General features: G+C 41.2%; 1 protein-coding gene across 3 annotated transcripts in view; it reads left to right on the plus strand.

The window, feature by feature from the left end:
* galnt17 (polypeptide N-acetylgalactosaminyltransferase 17) overlaps nucleotides 1-20792 on the plus strand; it is a 416470-nt gene that overhangs the window by 102890 nt on the left and 292788 nt on the right. For all 3 annotated transcript variants that reach the window (XM_060848468.1, XM_060848466.1, XM_060848469.1), the window contains exons 4-5: nucleotides 3279-3445; nucleotides 7959-8133. In XM_060848468.1, coding sequence (XP_060704451.1) covers nucleotides 3279-3445; nucleotides 7959-8133 — 342 coding nt within the window. The remainder of the gene's footprint in view (nucleotides 1-3278; nucleotides 3446-7958; nucleotides 8134-20792) is intronic.

Here is a 20792-nt window from a genome sequence, read left to right on the forward strand (position 1 = left end):
GGAACGAACAATATGATATATTATGATTTTCAAAAAGCAAATGATAAGATAGCACACATTAGACAACATAAGAAGATGAGAACCCACTGTGCCAGGGTAGTATATTAACATAGATAGATGTTAACTAATAGATTGGCTAACTAATAGAAGACAGAGTGCTGGGACAAGGAGGGTATTTCAAGATGGCAACCTTATGGAATGTCACAGGCAGCACTGTTATTAACTGGATATTAATAACTAAGGTGAGGCAAGTGAATGTACCATTACTGTTGCAGATAATGTAAATATTGGTGGGAGGTCAAGAAGTGAGCATGACACAAAGAGTTTGCAGAGGGACATGTTCGGTTAAGTGAATGGGAAAAGTACTGGTAGATGGAATATAATGTGGGAAAATGTCAGGTTGTACACTTTGGTAGGAAGGATCGAGGAGCAGAACATTATTTAAGTGCTGAAAGGCAGCAGAAAACGGGGGAGTTTGGAATCAGAAGAAGAGGCACATCAGACTAAAAACATTTAGCTATCTTTCATGAAAGATGCTGCCAGCCCTGCTGAGTTTCTCCAGCACATTTTTAAAAAAATTTCAGATTTGCAGCTGCTGCAGAACTTTATGTTTCTAGAATCTGGGAGTCCTTATACATGAATCTGGAAAAGTTAGGGTACAAGTTCAACAAGTAATATGAAAGAGAAATGGAATGTTGGCCTTTGATTCAAAGGGAATGGAATATAAAAACAGGAATGTCTTGCACACCACAAGTTAGACCACACCTAGAATACTGTGAGTAGTTTTAGTCCCTGTGTATAAGTAAGGATGTCCTGGCATTGAAAGCAATCCAGAGAAGATTCACTGGACTGATTCCTGGTAATGAGGGACCTTCTTATGAAAAGCAGTTGAGAAAGTTGAGCCTGTACTCATTCTAGTTTAGATGAATGAGAGGCGACCTAATTGAAACATATGAGATTCATAGGAAGTTTGTCATGGTAAATGCTATGAGACTGACAATCCAGGACCAGAGGACATAATCTCAGAGTAAGTGGTCACTCACTTATTCAGGGATGAGGAGGTCTTTCTTCTGTCAAAATTCTTTACTGCAGAAGGCTGTGGAGGTTGGGTCATAATGTATATTCAAGGCTGAGATAGATAGATTTTTTTAATTAGAAAGGGAAACCAGGATTACGGAGAAAAAGCACAAAAATGGATTTCTACATTAGAGGATCATGTTTTTCCATAGCTGCAGGTTTCCTGTTTATTTTCTTGGTGAAATCTGTATAAAAAGTTGGACTAAACTGGTGAAAAAGGATGTTCTTTTGAGAACAGTACTGTGACAATGTTGCAAATGTTGATATTTTTTGTAAATTAAACATTTTATTTGTGTCTTTTTTTCATTTAATATGAGGTGAGGTCTAAAACTAAACTGTGCTGAGAATGTACTGTCAATCAAAAGTATACAATTATGTTTTTGTGCTTTTGAGGGGGAGTGAAGGAGACAGAGCAAGAGGGAATCAAACCCACGATACTGAATTTTTCTGGGTGGTCATAATCCCAAAACTGACCTTGATTCTGAAAGTGGCTAGAGGATTGCCTGTCGTGAACAGTATCGAGGCGGTTAACTGAGCAGCTAACTCCAGCACTCAATCCAGTTACGGAGAATGAGTTAAAAGGGAAGCAGGAGGCTGAATTGGACAAGTTATAGTTGAGTGGCAGGTCCAAAAATACTGCTGGAAAAGAGGGACACTTTGAGGACACCTCCTTCTTCAGGTGAAATCAAATATTGCGTATCGCTGTGAGGGGTCTCAGAATGGAGATAGCCCCTCTGGAAGAATCCCTGGGACTTCTCTGTAGGGTTGATAAACCTTGTGGTCCCTAATGTAGGCGTCTAATGTAGCCTTAGATGGCATGTCAATCTTTGAGCAAGAGGCTTCCTCCAAGATGCTAATTCTGTGAAGCTGAATTTGTTCTGACCCCAAACCTCCTGCGATGAGAAAGCTTTGGGGAAATCATCCCGACGGACATGCCCTTTTCTTCTTGTCCTTTCACTGCCTCCACACCCTTCTCCATAGAGCTGTAATTCAATACAGTCACTTTTGGCACACTCTAATATAGATGTTTGAATATTATTTAGAATTAAAAGTAGTGACAAATCACAAATGGCTCATTCATCCTCTGGTAGACTGCAGTTTTAAATTACAGCCTATCTTTGATGAATATTTTATCAGTCTAAATCTCATGTGGCCTCTTCTCAGCAAAAGGTTCTTTTTATTGAGTTGCCTATTTCCTGTGACTTTGGTCCAGTGGGAAATACAATTCGATTTTGCACTATTTTCAGAAATGTTGGATTAAAAAGGAAATACCAAGATTATTATCGAAATATACAACATATATGATATATTTATGTCTGAGCATTAGCTTCATTCAGCTGTGAACCCAGCATTTCTGACATTTGAGCAATAATGGTTCTTCATCATTGACAAAATCTGTGAAGCTGGTCCTAGAGCTGTTCTTCACTTGAATTCATGTTCAGAATTAAATTCAATTCCAGGCCTTAATGAAAACTTAAAATTTTCTGGAATATACAGTCACAGATTACCATAAAGACAGCTGACATTTTCTGAATCTAAATAGCCTCCTTTTCTCTTTCCCTCAGTCTGTCCTCTACTGCTAATGGTATTAAACTTTAGAAATCATATCAGTGAGAAAATTGCTGTCTTTAGTCAGTGTTATCTCAAATCAATAATCCAATGCATCTAACTATAGTAATTTAAAATGATTTGCCAACATCTTTTCATGTGAACTTTCTGCTTACCTGCAGTACAACACTGCTGGTTTCTGCACAGGAATGTGAATCTCAGAGAGTTATACAGGCAGTTCTCTTATAACGCCATAGTTCGCTTCCTGTGCAATCTTACTTTATGAGAAAATCATACAGTACCAGCACCATTTAAACAAATAGGGCCGGAATGGTACTATAGCCGATTCAGGTAAGAAAAGTTCATGGTCTACAAATATCGGTCTAAATTTGGCAATGGTGTTATCGCCAATTTGTGTTGTAGAAACACATGCTATAGAAGAACGACCTGTAGTATCCTTCACTGCTTAAAGATTAGCAATATTACTGGGTGGGTAATGTTGTAAATTAAAAGTCATCAAGCTGGTTGTAGCACATGAAATATAAGTTTCTCTGCTTGTTGTATAACATTATATTTATACACAACTTTATGTGACTATGTTGCTGAAGTCAATAAAGGATCAAACATTCTAATTTCCATTTTCTCTTCCTTAGATGCAAAGAATTGAGCTACCCCAAGAACCTTCCACAGATTTCCCTCATTTTTATCTTTGTGAATGAAGCTTTGTCTGTTATCCTTCGCTCTGTGCACAGTGCAGTGAATCACACGCCAGCCCATCTACTCAAAGAGATTATCCTTGTGGATGACAACAGTGATGATGGTACAGTAAGCTTCAAAATATGTGTTAATAAAACTGCATGTACAATAGATCTGTCTCACTTTGTGCCTAAAACTATGTTTTAAAGGTGTGTTTGAGCATTTGATCAACTTACTGTATGTTCCATACCTTCCCTTCCTGAGGGATTAGGGCATACCGATTGTGGAATGCTTTCTCCAATCATCTGTCTCTGTCTTACTTTGTGACTAATTTATGCTGCACATTCACAAAACTTCAGTCCCTCCACCATCGATGCTCAGTAGCAGCAGTGTGCACCATCTACAAGATGTACTACAGAAATTCACCAAGACTCCTTTGACTGTATCTTCCAAACCCTCGACCTCAATCATCTAGAAGGACAGGAGCTACAAGGAATGGTGGTTAGCTCTGCTGCCTCACAGTGCCAGATTTGATTCCAGCCTTAGGCGACTGTCTGTGTGGAGCTTGCACATTCTCCCAGTGTCTGTGTGGGTTTCCTTCAGGTGCTCTGGTTTCCTCCCACAATCCAAAGATGTGCAGGTTAGGTGAACTGGCCATACTAAATTACCCATAGTGTTCAGGGATATGTAGGTTAGGTGCATTAACCGGGATAAATATAGGATAATAGGGTAGGGAATGGGTCTGGGTGGGTTACTCTTCGGAGTGTCGGTATGGATTGGTTGGGCCGAAGGGTTTGTTTCCACACTGTAGGGATTCTATGATTCTATGAAGGAAAATGAACGTTTATAAATTCCCCTCCAAGACACTCATCATCCTGACTAGGTAATATATTGTTGTTCCTTCAGTGTCGCTGGTCAGTATTCTTGGACTTCCTCCATAAAGACAGTCACCAAACGGACAGCTCAACATCACATTCCTAAGGGATATTAAGGAGAGTAATAAATTCTGGTCCAACCAATGAATCTGTTGAATGAATTAAAAATTCCAAGACCCAGTCAGTAGCTATCCCTGGTCCTGAATGCTGCCAATCTCCAGTCTTGTCTGATACCAATCCCCAATGCCAGATGGTGCCAATCCCCAGTCTCAGTTGGTGCTAATCGCCAGTTTTGGTTGATGCCAATCCACAGTCCTGGCTGGTGCCCATCTCAGGCTTTATTTGGTGCCAACCTCCAATCTCAGTTGAAGTCAATCCCCCATCTCCACCAGTGCTAATCCCCAATCCTGGCTGGTGCCCATCCCCAGTCTCAATTGATGCCAGTCCCCAATCTTGGCTTCAACCAATCCTCAATCCTGTGTTGTGGCAGTGCCAGTAATACATTCGCTGCAGCCACTTAATTTCAAAGTTCCTCCTCCAATCAAAGGCTGGAGGCTGGTTTTCTCCAATGTTTGTGGATTGTAAGCCCATCAGCAACAAATACAAAGAAGGGACATGCTGTGATTGGAGGAGCATGAGAGAAACAGGAATGCTGATTGGAAGAATAGCTCTTCACAAAATCTATCTTGAACACAGGGATGAGCCTGCTCTCATTGATCAACCTTTTGATTGATTATTCTTGGGAATTTTTGGAGCTCTCAGGTGAATCTGTGGATTTTGAACACTGGCAGGGCAGAGGTGAAATGAGAGCTGGGGGATTGTAAAGATAGGTATGGAAGGTTTGAGTTATAAAGAAAGGCTGGATAGGTTGGACTTTTATCACTGGATCTTAGGAGATTGAGAGGCAAGCTGATAGAAGTTTGTAGAATAACGAGGGGTACAGATAGAGTTAATGGTAGTTGTCTTTTCCCTAGGATGGGATTTTCAAGACTAGGGAGCACATTTTTAAGGTGAGAGGAGAGAGGTTTAAAAAAGACATGGGATGCAAACAATTGACACACAGGTTGGTTTGCATAAGGAATGACCTTCCTGAGGAAGTGGTGGATGTAGGTACAATTACAGCATTTTAAAGACTTTTGGATAAGGATGTGAATAGGAGAGGTTTGGAGGGATATGGACTAGGAGCAGGCAGGTGGGACTAGTTCAATTTGATCTTATCTTCAGTATGGAATGATTGAACTGAAGGGTCTGTTTCTATGCTGTATGACTCCATGACTCCATGCAAGAGGATTAAAGTGATGATAGTATTTTGCAAAGCAGTTTGAGTGCTAGGGTAGGCATCGAGAGCAATATATTTTCTTACTCCACATTGCAGGTTGAATATAGTATGCATATTTCTGTAGTGGTGGAAAGGAAGAAAGAAGAAAAAAACAACATCATGATTGTCTGACGTTAATAGATCCTTGTTTATTGACTCTTTCCTGTGGTGCTCTGCTGAGAATGAAAATGAGAAAGTTGGGGGAGAATGGCAGTACCACTTCTCTATCCATGGGGCACAACTGACTGACTGCTTTGCTGTGCATGGAGGATTGCTGTCCAATGAGACTGTGCCTCTTCTCTCTGACCTTGTCTAAAACGGCAATCTGCTCACTGACAAATTACAGGTTTTGAAATAACTGCACAGAAGCTGGTATCCCGTCACCAAGTCACCTTTTATTTACTTGTGCACAGTACACTATGACCAGCCAGCTCGGAGTCAGTCCCCTGAACTGAGGAGATTCTAAATCCCCTGTTTATATATTTTTTTTCCAGCCAATGAATCAACAGTTCCCTGGTGAGAACTAAAGTACAGCAGTATCACATTGGTTGTGAAGATCAGCCAGCTCAAAAGTCAGTCCTCAAAAAGGAATACCAGTAACAAACCGGAAGTGTAGGTCAGCAAGTTCAGGAAGCAGATTCCCAAAAACCAACAGCAGTACACTGGCTATATGGCCAGTCAACTCGGAGTCAGGCCCCTGGCCCGTGGAGATTCTAAATCCCGTTAATATGGTTTTTGCCTATTTTCCCCAGCACCCATTTCATGTGTGTGCAGGTGTAGGACACAGTGAAAACACGAGTATGTAAACCTTTATTTATATTCCACCACCAGGAAGAAAGGAAACACCTGAGTGGCCAGGCAGAGCTCTGCTCAACAAAGGGCAATGCCTAAGTGATTGAGAAAGTGAAGGGGAGGGGTCAAATCAAAATAGAATTGGAGGGGGAAATAAAACACTCCACACCCTGTGGTGTGCACTTCTCCCTGAAAATCTCGAGGGTGTTGGCGGACACCGCGTGCTCCTTCTCTGGGGACACCCTGGCCCAGACATAACTGCGGAAGAGGGGAAGGCAATTGCCATAACAACCCCCTCCACGGCCCGCTGCCTGGACTTGTTTAAGGCCATCTTGGCCAGGCCCAGGAGCAGACCCACGAGGAGATCCTCTGACCTGCCTTCCCGCTCCGCACCTAGCTGTTTATACATTTTTTTCTTTGTTTTTCCTTTTTATTTCTCCCCCACACTACCACCTAACAGCAGTTGTACTTATTTTTTCCCCAGCACCCATGATGTTGTGTGTGCAGGTGTGAGACACAGTGAAAGGCACAAGGTGCACGAATCTTTATTCAATTTCCACCAGCAGGAAAAAAGGAAACAGCTGAGTGGCCAGAGACAAGCAGTGCCCTTCACATCAAAGGACAATGCTGCATGATCAAACAATGAAGGGGAGGGCAAGGATTAAATCAAAATAGAGTTGGAGGGGGAAATAATACACTCCACTCCCTGTGGTGCCCATCTCTCCCTGAACAGCTCAAGGGTGTTGGTAGACACCACGTGCTCCCTCTCCAGGGCTCTAACATAACTGCGGAAGAGGGGCAGGCAGTCGGCCCTAACGACCCCCTCCATGGCCCGTTGTCTGGACCTGTTTATGGCCAGTTTAGCCAGGCCTAAGAGCAGACCCATGAGGAGATCCTCTGACCTGGCTCCCCACTCCGCACTAACTGTTTGAATTGGTCAGCCAAGGCTTTCCTGATTGGCCCGGATTAACAACCCCAGTCAAAAGCCTCATACTCAGTGAGACCCCCCCCTGGTTCACATCACTACAGGCTTTGTCTCTTTCACCATATTAACATTAAATTGGTGAGGTGGTAAGAATCATGGTTATGTCACTGGACTAGTCATTCAGAGGCCTAGATTAATGTTTTGAGGATGAGGGTTCAAATCCTGCTATGTTAGCTGGCAGAATGATCTCCAGGAAGATGTCATTAATTCTCCTAAATATTCATCTGGTTCACAATTGCCAACTTCACCTGTTTTGTTCTACATGTGACTCCAAACCAACAGTAAAATGTTTGACTATTCACTGCCCACAGAAATGACTAAATGCAAACCACTCAGTTCAAGAGCAGTTAGGAATGGACAACAAGTGTTGATCCTGCCAGTAATGTCCACATCCGAAGATAGATTTTAAAATTGCAGGTTATGCTCTGGGGAGGTTTGGGAGAGAAATTTCTCCCACAGTTCCAAAACTCAGGAATCTGCAGAATACTTTGACACATTTGAGTTAGGATTCTTGGAGATTCAGCTGCTGATATGGGTTTACGAATTGTGAAATCTGTGGATGATCAGTGTAACGTTCTGATGCAACAATGGTACAACTGATAATGAGGAAATCCTGTTACATGTTCCTTTTCATTGACATGGGGTGTGTTTTCTGTGTTCGCTATAGAAGAACTAAAGGCCCCATTGGAAGAATATGTTCACAAACGCTACCCTGGGCTGGTGAAGGTAGTACGGAATGAAAAGCGTGAAGGCCTGATCCGAGCCCGAGTGCAGGGATGGAAAGCTGCGACAGCATTGATCACAGGATTCTTTGATGCTCATGTGGAGTTTAGTGCAGGATGGTAAGTAGCTATTCAAATAATATTGAGCACTGCCCATTAAAAATTAGACAGTATCACTCTTTACTTACATGGAATGTATTTATTCCTTTTAAAATCAATACCTTCCTTCTTCATAAAAGTGGAACAAGGGTTTTCCCTAGCTTTACCTGCTAAGTGCCACCTCATCATCAAAACTAGGGAGCTGTTTATTGACAGCAAAGGAGATTATGACATGCCAGGATGCAGTATTATAGATGGTTATGAATCACATATGCTGGTGTAAAGGGATAGAAATAATTGATTTTGAGCAACTTAGCATGAGTTGAGGCAAATTAAAGTTACTTCAAATAGAACAGTTCGAAATGTTTAGCTCCAAGTGTGAAAATCTCCGATAGTGCCTTCTACAAACCATTGTCTTCCCTAGAATAATATCCACTTCTGTGTCTTGGGTCACTAAATAGAACAGACTGGCATTGAAGAGAATCCTATAATGGACACTAAACTGAGATTATTGGATAGTTGGTCCTGGAAAAGTTTCATGCTGTGAGGAATGTTTGGGAAATAAGTGACAGCTTATAGGAGCTTATAGACACTATTACTTAAATACTTAAGATCTTTGAGAGTAATAAATAAACTGGAGCCTAGAGTACTGTTCACAACTAGCGCCAGCTCTACAAAAGGGATAGGAATCCACACACAAGTGAGAAAAGGTGAATATATGGTTAAAATCTAATCTCATGCCAGCTGTACCAAACATGGGAAATTGTGAAAACAGAACATTACAAACTTTAAAAGACTGTAAGTATGGATAGATATCAGAGTGGGGTATTAACACTGACTCTAAGGTCAGTTTAATGGATAGAAATGGTTGTCTATGGTGTAGTGTATTCTGTGCTTCAAAGGAATTTGGGACCAGTTGGTGATTCACTTATATGTGCTGTGGGCTGAGATGATACCGGATCATGGTAAATAAAAGTGACTAAGACTGTTCCTGTGTGTAGATTGCAAGTGCAAGCACAGAACGATTAGCTGAATAGCCTGTTTCCTTGTTCTGATTAATGATGATAAGTCATGAAGACCTGGAAAAGATTGCCTTAGAAAGTCAGAGAGAAAGTCTCAGATTATCTGAAGTTGGCAAAAGATGTATTTTTCCATTTTATTTATCTCTCTGAGAACTGCAGTGATTTAGTTACTGCACCGTTCTTCAGCTGAGACTAGAAGCAAGAAAACATATAAAATTTTTTCCATTGAACTTTGGCTGTTTTGACCCAGTGACTGAAGGTGCACAAATACATAATCAATAATTATATTCCTTGCCTTTGTACCTGACTGGTGATTTCTTACATAGTGTGGTAAAGTAAGAGAAATGTAACATTTTCATGCATACATTTCATAAAACCCAACTGAAAAGTAAATGGAATATGAAACAAAGAGCTGCAGGTACTGGAAATTTGAAACAAAAGCGGAAATTCCTGGCAAAACTCAGCAGGTCTGGCAGCACCTGTGGAGAAAAAGCAGTGTCAACATTTCAGGTCCAGTGACCCTTCATCTAATCTGACTCCTCTGACTGATTGAGTGCTATCTGGAGTTTATAATTAGCTGAACAGCAGTCAATATTGATGTAGTACATTGACTTGGAAAACTAAATCTTATAATGCAAAATCAAGTAAGCAAATGTCAACATTTAAGGAGCGTATTGATGAAGGAAGCCACTCAAGAAGAAATGGATATTTTGTAGGGTATATGCAACAAGTATAAAAGTATCAGGAAAAATGATTTGAGAAGCCTCAGTATGCAACCTCTTCTTGTGCAAAGCTTTCGTAAAGGTTTTCTGGGAGTAAGGTTGTACAAACCATTCAACAACTAGGGCAATGTACTTCCTTCAGAACATGCCATTCCTGTGGGCAATCTTTTGGCCTATGATTTTGTTCCATATTGGGTTAATTCAAGTCATTGCTAATAAGAAGCGAAAGACTTGTATTTATAGATATTTTCTGATCAGCATGTTTGGAGATATTTTTAAACACTTTGGGAGCAGGTGGGCCATGAACCCTGTGGTTGGATGGGCGACTCAAATGATGGATTTATGAAAAGAAAGGACAATAAATGAGGCATGCTGGGAAAATGAGGCAAGTCTTGGCAAAAAAATGACTGTGCTCAAAGATTCTGAATAAACATGCTGCAGAATTCAAACAGGATGTAGCTCCAGACAGACAGTATGTAATTGACCCAACAGTTGCAGACCATACAATACATTTGAATTTGAATGGAAAAGAATCAACCTGAATGGCATCTCCAGAAAAATTGGTGACATTGAATTGTTTACCAGTCACAAGGGCGCCTCAAACCCTTATTTGGAGAGGTTATCTAACCTACATGCACATAATACCTCTAGGAATGGATACCAAAGGACCACTCTACCATCGATGTGTCAATGCTTGGTTGGGTCTGATCGATCAGGGTGATCAAGCCCTGATCGAACTGTTGGTGGACATTGAAAACACTCCCAAAAGGGCACAAAGACTCCTGTAAGAATCACTGCAACACCATCCTCAGGGATGGTAACTCAAGACCAACCATCAAGAGGAGAGTAGAGTAGTTTTTTAATTTGTCATTTCCACCAAATACAGCTGATACAGTAAAAACGAGACAGCATTTCCCCAGGACCGAGGGTGCTACATGGACAGCACAAACTACACAAGCGTACACAGCATAAAGTGTATAAGAAGTGCAAATCACGCAAGTTACAGTGTAACAGAAGAATGATGAATAATAGACATTGTTCTAGCAACAATTCAAAGTTGGGCAAAGAATTTCAGACAGGAAAGAGTCTGGTCACACTGTGTTAAGGAGCCTGATGGCTTGGGAGGAAGAAATTGTTGCACAGTCTGGCTGTGAGAGATCGAACGCACTGGTATCTTCTGCCAGATGGCAGGAGGGAGAAGAGTTTGAGTGAGGGTTGTGTGGGGTCTTCCACAATGCTTTTAAGCCTTTCGGATGCAGTGTGTGGTGTATGTGTCTGTAACGGAGGGAAGAGAGACCCCGATCATCTCCTCAGCTATCTGTTGTAGGGTGTTACAGTTTGAGATGGTGCAATTCCTGAACCAGGCAGTGATGCAGCAGCTCTGGGTACTCTCAATGAACCCCCTGCAGAACGTGGTGAGGATTGGGGGTGGGAAGTGGGCTTTCCTCAACCTGAGCAGAAAGTGCAGATGCTACTGGGTTTTCTTGGCTATGGAGCTGGTGTTGAGGGTCCAGGTGAGGTTTTCTGCCAGGTGTACACCAAGAAGTTTTGTGCTCCTCACGTCCTCCACGAGGGAGCCGTTGATTTCCAGCAGAGAGCGGTCCAGTCAACAACCCTCCTGAAGTCAACAACTATCACTTTCGTCTTATCCACATTCAGAGACAGGTTGTTGGCTCTGCACCAGTCCATTAGTCGGTGCACCTCCTCTCTGCATGCTGACTTGTTGTTCATGCTGATTAGACCTACTACAGTTGTATCATCAGCGAACTTGATGATGTGATTTAACCTGTGCATCGCTACACAGTCATGTGTCATCATGGTGCACAGCAATGGACTGAGCACACAGCTCTGGGAGGTGCCCGTGCTCTGTGTGATGGTGTTGGAGATGCTGAAGACACACCTGGGGTCACCAGGAGAAGACCAGATGATCATCACCACATGGATCAAGGCCAAGATCTAATGTAGTGGTATATGATCACCCAGAGTTAAGTTAAAGCACAAAATATTTTATTAGATTTATCGTATAAATTGTTAGTTTGTAGAGTATTTTATTATTATTCTATTAATTGTGTTAAATAAATATTATCAACTATTATTAAGAGTTGACTCCCAGTTTCTTTGCTAGATATAAGAATTAAAACACGCTACGTGACAGGTGCAACAACCCAGGCTTCTGGCTCAGAGGGAGGGACACTACCACTGCACCACAAGAGGCCCAAAGATTAGCATTTTTATTGTGCTTTTCTTGCCTGTCAAATGACTCAAAGTACTTATCAGGCATTCTAGTATTTTTGAAGTGCAGTTACCGTTATAACCTAACAAATGGGATGGAGAGTTTACACACAGTAAACTCACACAAACAGCAATGTGAGAATGAGCAGAAAATCTGTTTTTATGATGTTGGTTGAGGGTGTGGCCAGGAAACCAGGGATAACTTTTTTAGTTCTTTCTCAGAAATGCACTGGAACTAGAAGTTAACCTTGATTTTTGTGCTAACTCTGAAATGGATCTTAAACAGGAAACTTTGTGATACAGAGGCAAGAGGGCCACCAAGTGACCCTTGACTGGATTTCCAGGTAAAAACTTCCAATATTTTATCACCTATTGATATAAGGTTAGTTGTCTGCAGACTCTGAAAATTATTATTTTATACTTCTAAAAAGGCACACGCTGTGCTAGTCTGTTTGCAATCCAATGACTTCTTGTGATGAATACAATCACTTCATAGATTTTCAGCCAAACCCCATTTGATGTTTTTCAATATCTGCAGTTCTTGTGAATTGATTGGTTTGCTAGACTGTTGAAGACATTGTGAGTAATTTTGTATCTAATTATTAAGTTTAGTCAATGAATCTGTTGTGTTTGGGAGCTTCTTGCTGTCGTGTCTCCAACTCTGATCATTTTCCAGCATAATTACTTCACATTAAATATAATAATTTTAATGCATCATAACAAAGTGAAACATGAGAGCAGCAGAAAACATGGAAAACTGACTATTGCACCAGCTAAAGACAGGATTGGATCTTGACTCTGTGTGAGAATGTAATGTGGGTAAAAATTAGACAGTAATTCATTATTATATCACTTCCTGATTTTCATTTCGTTCAGTTCCCTCGATCAGAAACTTTCCCCCTTAACTCATTCTACAGGTGAGAATTGCAATGGATCAAAGATATTTCTACCTGGAAGAGTGTTAATTATTTGGAATAAATCTGCCAGAGAAGGCAGCAAAAACAAACTGAACTACATTGGCATGAAGTTAAAAATCACACAACACCAGATTATAGTCCAACAGGTTTAATTGGAAGCACTCTTTTCCAATCAAGGTATTTTTCAATGTATAATTTCAGTTACATCACACTGTAAATTTTTGCTATAACTTCTGTATCTTATAATTGTGTACTCTACAACCACCTGATGAAGGAGCAGCGCTCCAAAAGCTAGAGCTTCCAATTAAACATGTTGGAATATAACCTGGTGTTATGTGATTTTTAACTTTGTACTCCCCAATCCAAAGGCATCACCAAATCATGACTACATTGGCATGAATCAGAATGTACTTAGATCAAGTGTCTATTGTTTTTGTACCTAACATTTGAAAGACTAAACTCTTTTAATGTCATATTACTGCCCTCCCCATCTACACACGCACAAACACCACCTCAATCATCTGTTCTCTGAATGTCCTCTGTTGCTTCATTAATGCTTTACCCTGAAAGAACTTTTCCAATATGTTGGTGCTTGATGTTTTCTTAAATCACCATTTGTTAGCTTTTCCTGAGTTGAGTATTCTTCAATATTTTCTGCTCCCTTCCCACAATTGCTGAAAACTAAATGATGCTTTGGTTACTGTTCACTCAACGATCATCTATTGCATCACAGTTCACTTGCTGTACTTTTGATCCGAACACTACTTCCTTTCTTGTTGGATTGGAGACCTATCGATCAAGAATGTTCTTCTGTGTGCATAGCAAAAGTTTATTTCTACTTTTCACACTTGTTGATCCCAGTCAACTATGAGGCAATTAATGTCAATAATACTTTTGATATGCAACTTTGAAATTCGCCAACAAAAACCCGCTTATCTATCTCCTTCTCATAGTTTGGAGCTCCATTTAAAAAAGACTTCCAACAATGCGATGACTCACACTCTGCTTGTTACCTCAAACCAAATTTTTCTAGAATCATTTAACGTATACATTCAATTTAGAAATATTCATCCGCAAGCAACGCTGCCACAGTCAATCATTTTCCTCCTCTGGCGTTCCTGAATGTTGGCAAACAGGAATTGAGCATAGAACAGTACAGCACTGGAACAGGCCGGGACTGTTTGTGCTGATTGTGATGCAATTCGAAACTAATCCAATCTGCCAACATATGGTCCTTATCCCTCTGTTCTCTGCCTGTTCATATGTCCAATAAGAGTTGTTCACAGTCCTGTTTCAGCTTTATTTCTGTTCATCATAATCCCTTGTGACAACTCGGCTTGTAGCCCATCAATCTTATTAGTTACACTCCTAACATTAACTTAGATATAATTAGACATCCTTTACCATTTTTGTTGTATTCCTCAATCTGGTGCCTTCAGTCTTTGGAATATTCCTAATTTTTAATTTCTACAATATTTCTATTATTTATGTCTCTCTCTGTCCCTGATCACATGCCTCACCTTTTCATTCTTTTCTTGTTCCTCTCTTCTGCAAAATTAATTTAAAACCTTGAAAGGTACAAGCTAATTGAGTTATGACTTATGGTTTTGCACTCCCTCTACAAGTGGAGACGTCATTTCCAATCTATCATTCGTCGATTAATTTAAAATGCCTCTTTCAGTTTACCTTTACCTTTAGTCTTTCAATAAATGGATTATTTCAAATCTAACGTTTGTGGAATATTTTTGCATCTTCTCCAATGAATCAATATCCTGTTCATATCACATAAGTGAGAAATGTGTACATTGCTCTCTTTCCAAACAAAGCACAGTATAAATCTCAGATTGGGATTGGTTAGTTTAGTTGGCTGGATAACTGGTTGTGATGCAGAATGACACGAACAGCAGGGGTTCAATTCCCACACTGGCTGAGGTCACCATGTAGACCATTCTTTTCAACTCTGACTCTCACCTGAGGCATGATAACCCTCAAGTCTTCTCTCTCTGACGGACAAAAAGAGAAACAAACTGTACGCAGGAAGGAAATATTTAACTGGATACTTGGAAAAAAGACGGTGAAGATAACTCATTCTGTATAGTTGGGAACTTTGAGAAACCAGGAGCAATTGGATTTCTCTATACTGTTAGAACTCAGGAGTAAGTTGTAGAAGTTACTACTGAGCTACATGTTGGAGACAGGGCTTCAGAATGGTCCTGGGAGCTGTGGAAGCTCAGAAGAGGCAGAGTGCCACTGATAGTTCAGTTCCATGGAGAGTATGAGTTGAAAGTCCACCAGCTGCAATTGCTTGATGCAACTAAACTAGGTTAAAGATTAGGAAAAAGATGAAGGGACAGTTTTATCTGCATAAAGCTAGCTTTTTGGAAAAAAAAACTTGAGTTGTCCCAGTGATGAAATGCTGGCATATAGTTTGCCTGAATCCAGGGGAACATGGTCCAATGAAATGAAGGTCAACAGATCAATAGCTATAAAAGTAGTTTCACAATAGAGTAGCTTTTGAGGGAATTTCAACGTTTCAAAACAGAAGCAGAAAGAAACTTTGGTAAAACTTAATGCAATTTAAGGAAACATAGTGTCATGAATGCCTATTGCTGAAAAACAGTTTTCAAGGAAGATGACAGTGGAGTAGGACATGTTCTGGATCTGAGATTTGTCTGCTGTCTGTCTTTCCTTTTCTTTTTTTTTCTTCTTGTTTTCTTTCTCTTTTGGTTTATTTACCTCTTGTTAAAGAGCTTGAGAGCTCGTGGCAATGGCATTGGTGGCAGCAGGTAGGCCCAGCATGGACCCGTGATGTCAGAACGGGTTTGGGTGCATCAGAGAGGCAAGCCTAGCACTAACTCATGTCTGCTGTGGTAGAGGTGACTTAATGTTCCTGACTGTGTCCGTCTCCAGCACAGATTCATGGAGGCAGCAGCGAAGGTGAGTTTAGACTCAATACAAGACTCTGTGGAATTGGCAGCAGCTGCATGGACATGGTAGACCTAGGGCAGATACATGGCAGCAGCAGAGTCGAGTTCGAGCTGCTGTAATGCCTGGTGTCAGTGACATCTGCATTGGTGAAGGTCCAGGGAAGACCTGTGGTGGTGAGAGCATTGGTGGAGATGTGATGGCACCGAAGAGTGGGGACTTTCCTTCCATAGTGTCAGTATGTCAAAGTGGACCCGTGCCTGGCCATCAGTCTATCGGCCATGACAATAGACAATAGGTACAGGGGTAGGCCATTTGGCCCTTCAAGCGAGCACCACGATTCATTATGATCATGGTTGATCATCCACAATCAGTATCCTGTTCCTGCCTTATCCCCATAACCCTTGACAGAGCAACTAACAAGAAGGACTGTAAAAGTTAAATACTTTTTCTTTTTGTTTTGGTTTATCGTTGTGTGTTTAAGATGGTGTCGGAGAGTGACGACACTATACAACAACTTTCACTAGATTTTGTAACAAAATACATGTAACAATAAACAAATAAATAAATATAAAACTAGACTATGTTTGCTAATTGATGAACTCTGTGTGATGTTTGACCAGAATGTCTATGACCCATATTTACTTCAAGTTAATTCTCGACATTAGAAATTCCATTGTTTCTATCTTTGCACAGTCCAATTTTATGCAAAAAAATGTTGCAATGCTTGTTTGAGCAAGAATTATTTGCAATAAATTACTCATTATTGGTTGATAAAAAAATCTGGCTGAGCTGTGTTTGATACTAAACCGAATACAATGTAAAGCTTATGTAATTGGCCATACCGTCCCACTTCAGATAATTTGATTTGCTCAATGTGCTATCAAAAAAAAGGCTGAAAGCATGGGAACAGCAAAAATAATAAGCACTGTCAACATAGTTACAGTGCTGAAAAGCCTAGTGCTGGAAACCTGGTGTAATATTAATCTAAGTGTTCCAATACTGCTACAGATAGGCTTCTATCTATCAATGTGGAAAATTTCTCAGGTGTCCTGTTTATTAAAAGCATGCAAATTCCAATCTGGCCAAGTGTTCCCAATCAGTTTAGTTTCAGTCATTTAGCATAGAAGGGGTCATTGACAGTATTATCAAATTGACGTACTCAATAATGACCTCCTTATTTAGGTTTCTACCAGGACCATTTGGTTCTCAGGTTTATTGTCCCATTAACTCAAAGATGATCCAAACTCAGAAATTCCAGACACCAAGGCAGATTTGGCTCAGTATAACATTCAAGAATCCAGGAAAACTGAAGTTAAACAAAGTAAGTTAAAAAAAGGCAGGTAGGTTATAATTGTTGGATGTTGATCATCTCACACTGGTCATCATGGCAAGAGTTCCCCAATATATATCCTAACTTCAGCCATCATCAGCTGCTTCATTCAACATAAGAACATAATAATCGTGCACTGTCCAGTTTCATTGAAAGGGTAATGAAATAGTCTGTGCCAGTTAACACCAATGTCCAATATCCAGGCTTGGCTGAGAAATGATAAATAACATTCATGTTGGACAAATGTGAGCCTCATTCAAGAAGATCAACAGAGCCCAAGGCAAAGTAGTCCTCTTGGTTGGCATCCCATCCATCAATTTAAACTTTTACTCAGTCTCCAGTGGATTAATGTAGCTGATGTGCTTTTAATAAGATGCACTGCAGCAACTTTCAAACACATGATCTGTACTGGAGTGGCAGGGGTGGAAGGTATATGGGAACATTATTGCCTGCAAGGTCCCCTCCAAGACACACAAATCCTGAATTGAAAACACACCTCTGTTCTTTCATTATTGCTTATTATATACTGGAAACTCTCAGTAGGAGCTTTCATATTCTACCCGTTTGGAGTTTGCACATTTTCCTCGTGTCTGCCTGAGTTTTCTCAGGTTACTTCAGTTACCTCTCACAGTCTAAAGATGTGCAGGTTAGTGGATTGGCCATGGGGTCCACCTGGTTACAGGGATAGGATGGGGGGTGGGCATGGGTAGGATGATGTTTGGAGAGTCGGTGTGGACTGGATGGGCCGATTCTATTGATTCTATTATTCCATAGCAACATTGTGTACCTTTACCACATAGTCTTCAGCAAATTGGTAGCTCACTATCCTATACGCAATAGCACTTAGGAATGACAAAAAATATTAGCCAGACCAGTGACATCTACATCCATTAAATGAATCAATAATTTTAACAAAACTGAAGCCTTTGTCCATCACTTTGCAGGCCGCAGACAGCATGATTACATCTTGACTGCACATCACTAATAATACCCATGGAAAATTATTTTCTGGAATCTGAAACATTTTTGAAGCCATATCTGGCATTGCTTTGTGTTTTAAATTCCAAATGCCCATGATATTCAAATACTTTATGCTACGAAGCAGAAAGATGGAAAAAATAAATAATGTTAATAGTTCATAAAAATGTCAGGAAAACATTTAGATTTGAACATTTTTAAAATCCTTATTGCATTACTGACTGGTTTTAATGACTGAATGATTAATGAATGCTGAATCGAAAAGAAAAATTCGAAGAGCACCAGAGACATTTGGAGCATTGTGCCTTTTAGAAATACAAATTATTGTATATTGTCTTTAACATCATAGATCATTCCGTTACACTTTTGAGCTGGTGGTATGACTGAAGTTGTCCTTTGAAATTTTACAGTGGCTTGAGATTGCCAACTGCACCCTTCATCAATTGGCTAGGAGAAAGGACATGCAGGCCCAGGGCCTCCTCCACCACCAAACCGTTACCACCCGAGGCCTGGAGGTAGAATACTCATATTCCGCCTTGGGACCCTGCAATCACATGGGATGAATGTGGATTTCAACAGCTTCCTCATTTCCCCTCCCCGACATTATCCCAATCCCAAGTCTCCAACTCGGCACCGCCCTCCAGACCTGTCCATCACTCACCCCCCGTCCTATCACCTTCTCCCTCACCTTAACCCACCTATTACTTTCTCAGCCACCTTCCTCCCAACCCCACCCCTCTCCCATTTATCTCTCGGCCCCAACCCATAAGCTTCATTCCTGATGAAGTGCTTATGCCCGAAATGTTGATTCTCCTGCTCCTCGGATGCTGCTTGACCTGCTGTGCTTTTCCAGCGGCACACTCTCGACCCTTCACCAATTGGTGTTTACAGGGGCAGAACGGCTCTTCTCACTTCTCTGCATGTATGCAGTCACTGGAGAATGGGTGGGTCAGATTATTGATGCCCAGTTTGGGCTCCTCATTACAGTTTTGGTTCAAACATGGACAAATGCATATAATTCTAGACAGGTGCTGAGAGTGATAGTCTGAGTATGGCATCAAGGAGCCCTAGCAAAACTGGAATCAATGGGTATTGAGGGCAAACTCTCAGCTGGTTAGAGTCAAACCTGGCATTTAGGAAAATAGTTGTGGTTGTTGGAGGTCAGTCATTTCTGCTCCAGGACATCTCTGCAGGAGCTCCTCAGGACAACCATCTTCAACTGCTTCATCACTGACCTTCCCTCTGTGAAAAGGTCAGAAGTGGGGATGTTCGCCAATGATTGTATAATGTTCAGTAGCTTTCTTGACTCCTCAGACACTGAAACAGTTTATGTTCAAATGTACCAAGATCGAATCAATATCCAAACTTGGCCTGACAAGTGGCAAGTAACATTCACACCACACGAATGCCAGGCAATGACCATCTCTAATAAGAGACAATCTAACCAATGCTACTTGACATTCAGTGGTGTTATCATCACTGAATCCCTTACCACCAATGAATCCCCCATTATTAACATCCTGGAGATTACCATTGACCAGAAACTCAGTCAGACTTGCCACATGAACACACTAGCTAGAGAAGCAAGTCAAAGGCCAGGAACACCGTAGCAAGTAACTCACCCCCTAAAGAGCCAAAAGTGAGGTGTTTTGAGGGAGTGAGCAGGTAGAATGGAGGACATACAGGATTAGTGGTGTGGGTGTGTAGGGGTTAACAAGAGCAAACGAGGAAATATGTTTTACTAATAGAAGGAGAGTCAGAGCACGAACTTTGGTTAGAGATGGAATAATGTGGGCGGCACGGTAGCACAGTGGTGAGCACTGCTTCCTCACAGCGCCTGAGACCCGGGTTCAATTCCCGACTCAGGCGACAGATTGTGTGGAGTTTGCACATTCTCCCCGTGTCTGCGTGGATTTCCTCTGGGTGCTCCGGTTTCCTCCCACAGTCAGGTGAATTGGCCATGCTAAATTGCCCGTAGTGTTAGGTAAGGGGTAAATGTAGGGGTATGGATGGGTTGCGCTTCAGCGGGTCGGTGTGGACTTGTTGGGCCGAAGGGCCTGTTTCCACACTGTAAGTAATCTAATTTAATCTAATCTAAAAAAAATGGAGAGAATGTGAGGTTGCAGAGAACAAAGTATGACACTTACTCTTACAGAGCAAAGCAAGTTATTGACCTTCTTTCTGTATTATAGGCTACTTCTCCATAGCCACAAGGTGGCATTGACCCGAGTCATGACCTCCGAGCAGGCTGGCATCATTTGATGGTGCCACCTCCTCCTACAGTCCTCCAGAAAGAGGGCTCCTCTTCTTTGCACCACCTGTTGACGAGGACTGCTATATCAGAGAATCTGCTGCCAACTTCCTTTCTTAGTCACCTCACTGCAAAGTTTCCTTCACTGTGCAATGCAGTTTCTGAATGCCAGTGGAATACGCATTGGGGTTGCTGGTCTTTGGGCAGATGTCACTGAATATTGGCTTGTTGTGGGAATGGCACATGGTATAATGGGTTGGGAATTGGAAGTGATGCACACCAAAGGGAGGGATTGCAAAG

Source organism: Hemiscyllium ocellatum, chromosome 31 (assembly GCF_020745735.1).
Source record: "Hemiscyllium ocellatum isolate sHemOce1 chromosome 31, sHemOce1.pat.X.cur, whole genome shotgun sequence".
NCBI lineage: Eukaryota > Metazoa > Chordata > Chondrichthyes > Orectolobiformes > Hemiscylliidae > Hemiscyllium > Hemiscyllium ocellatum.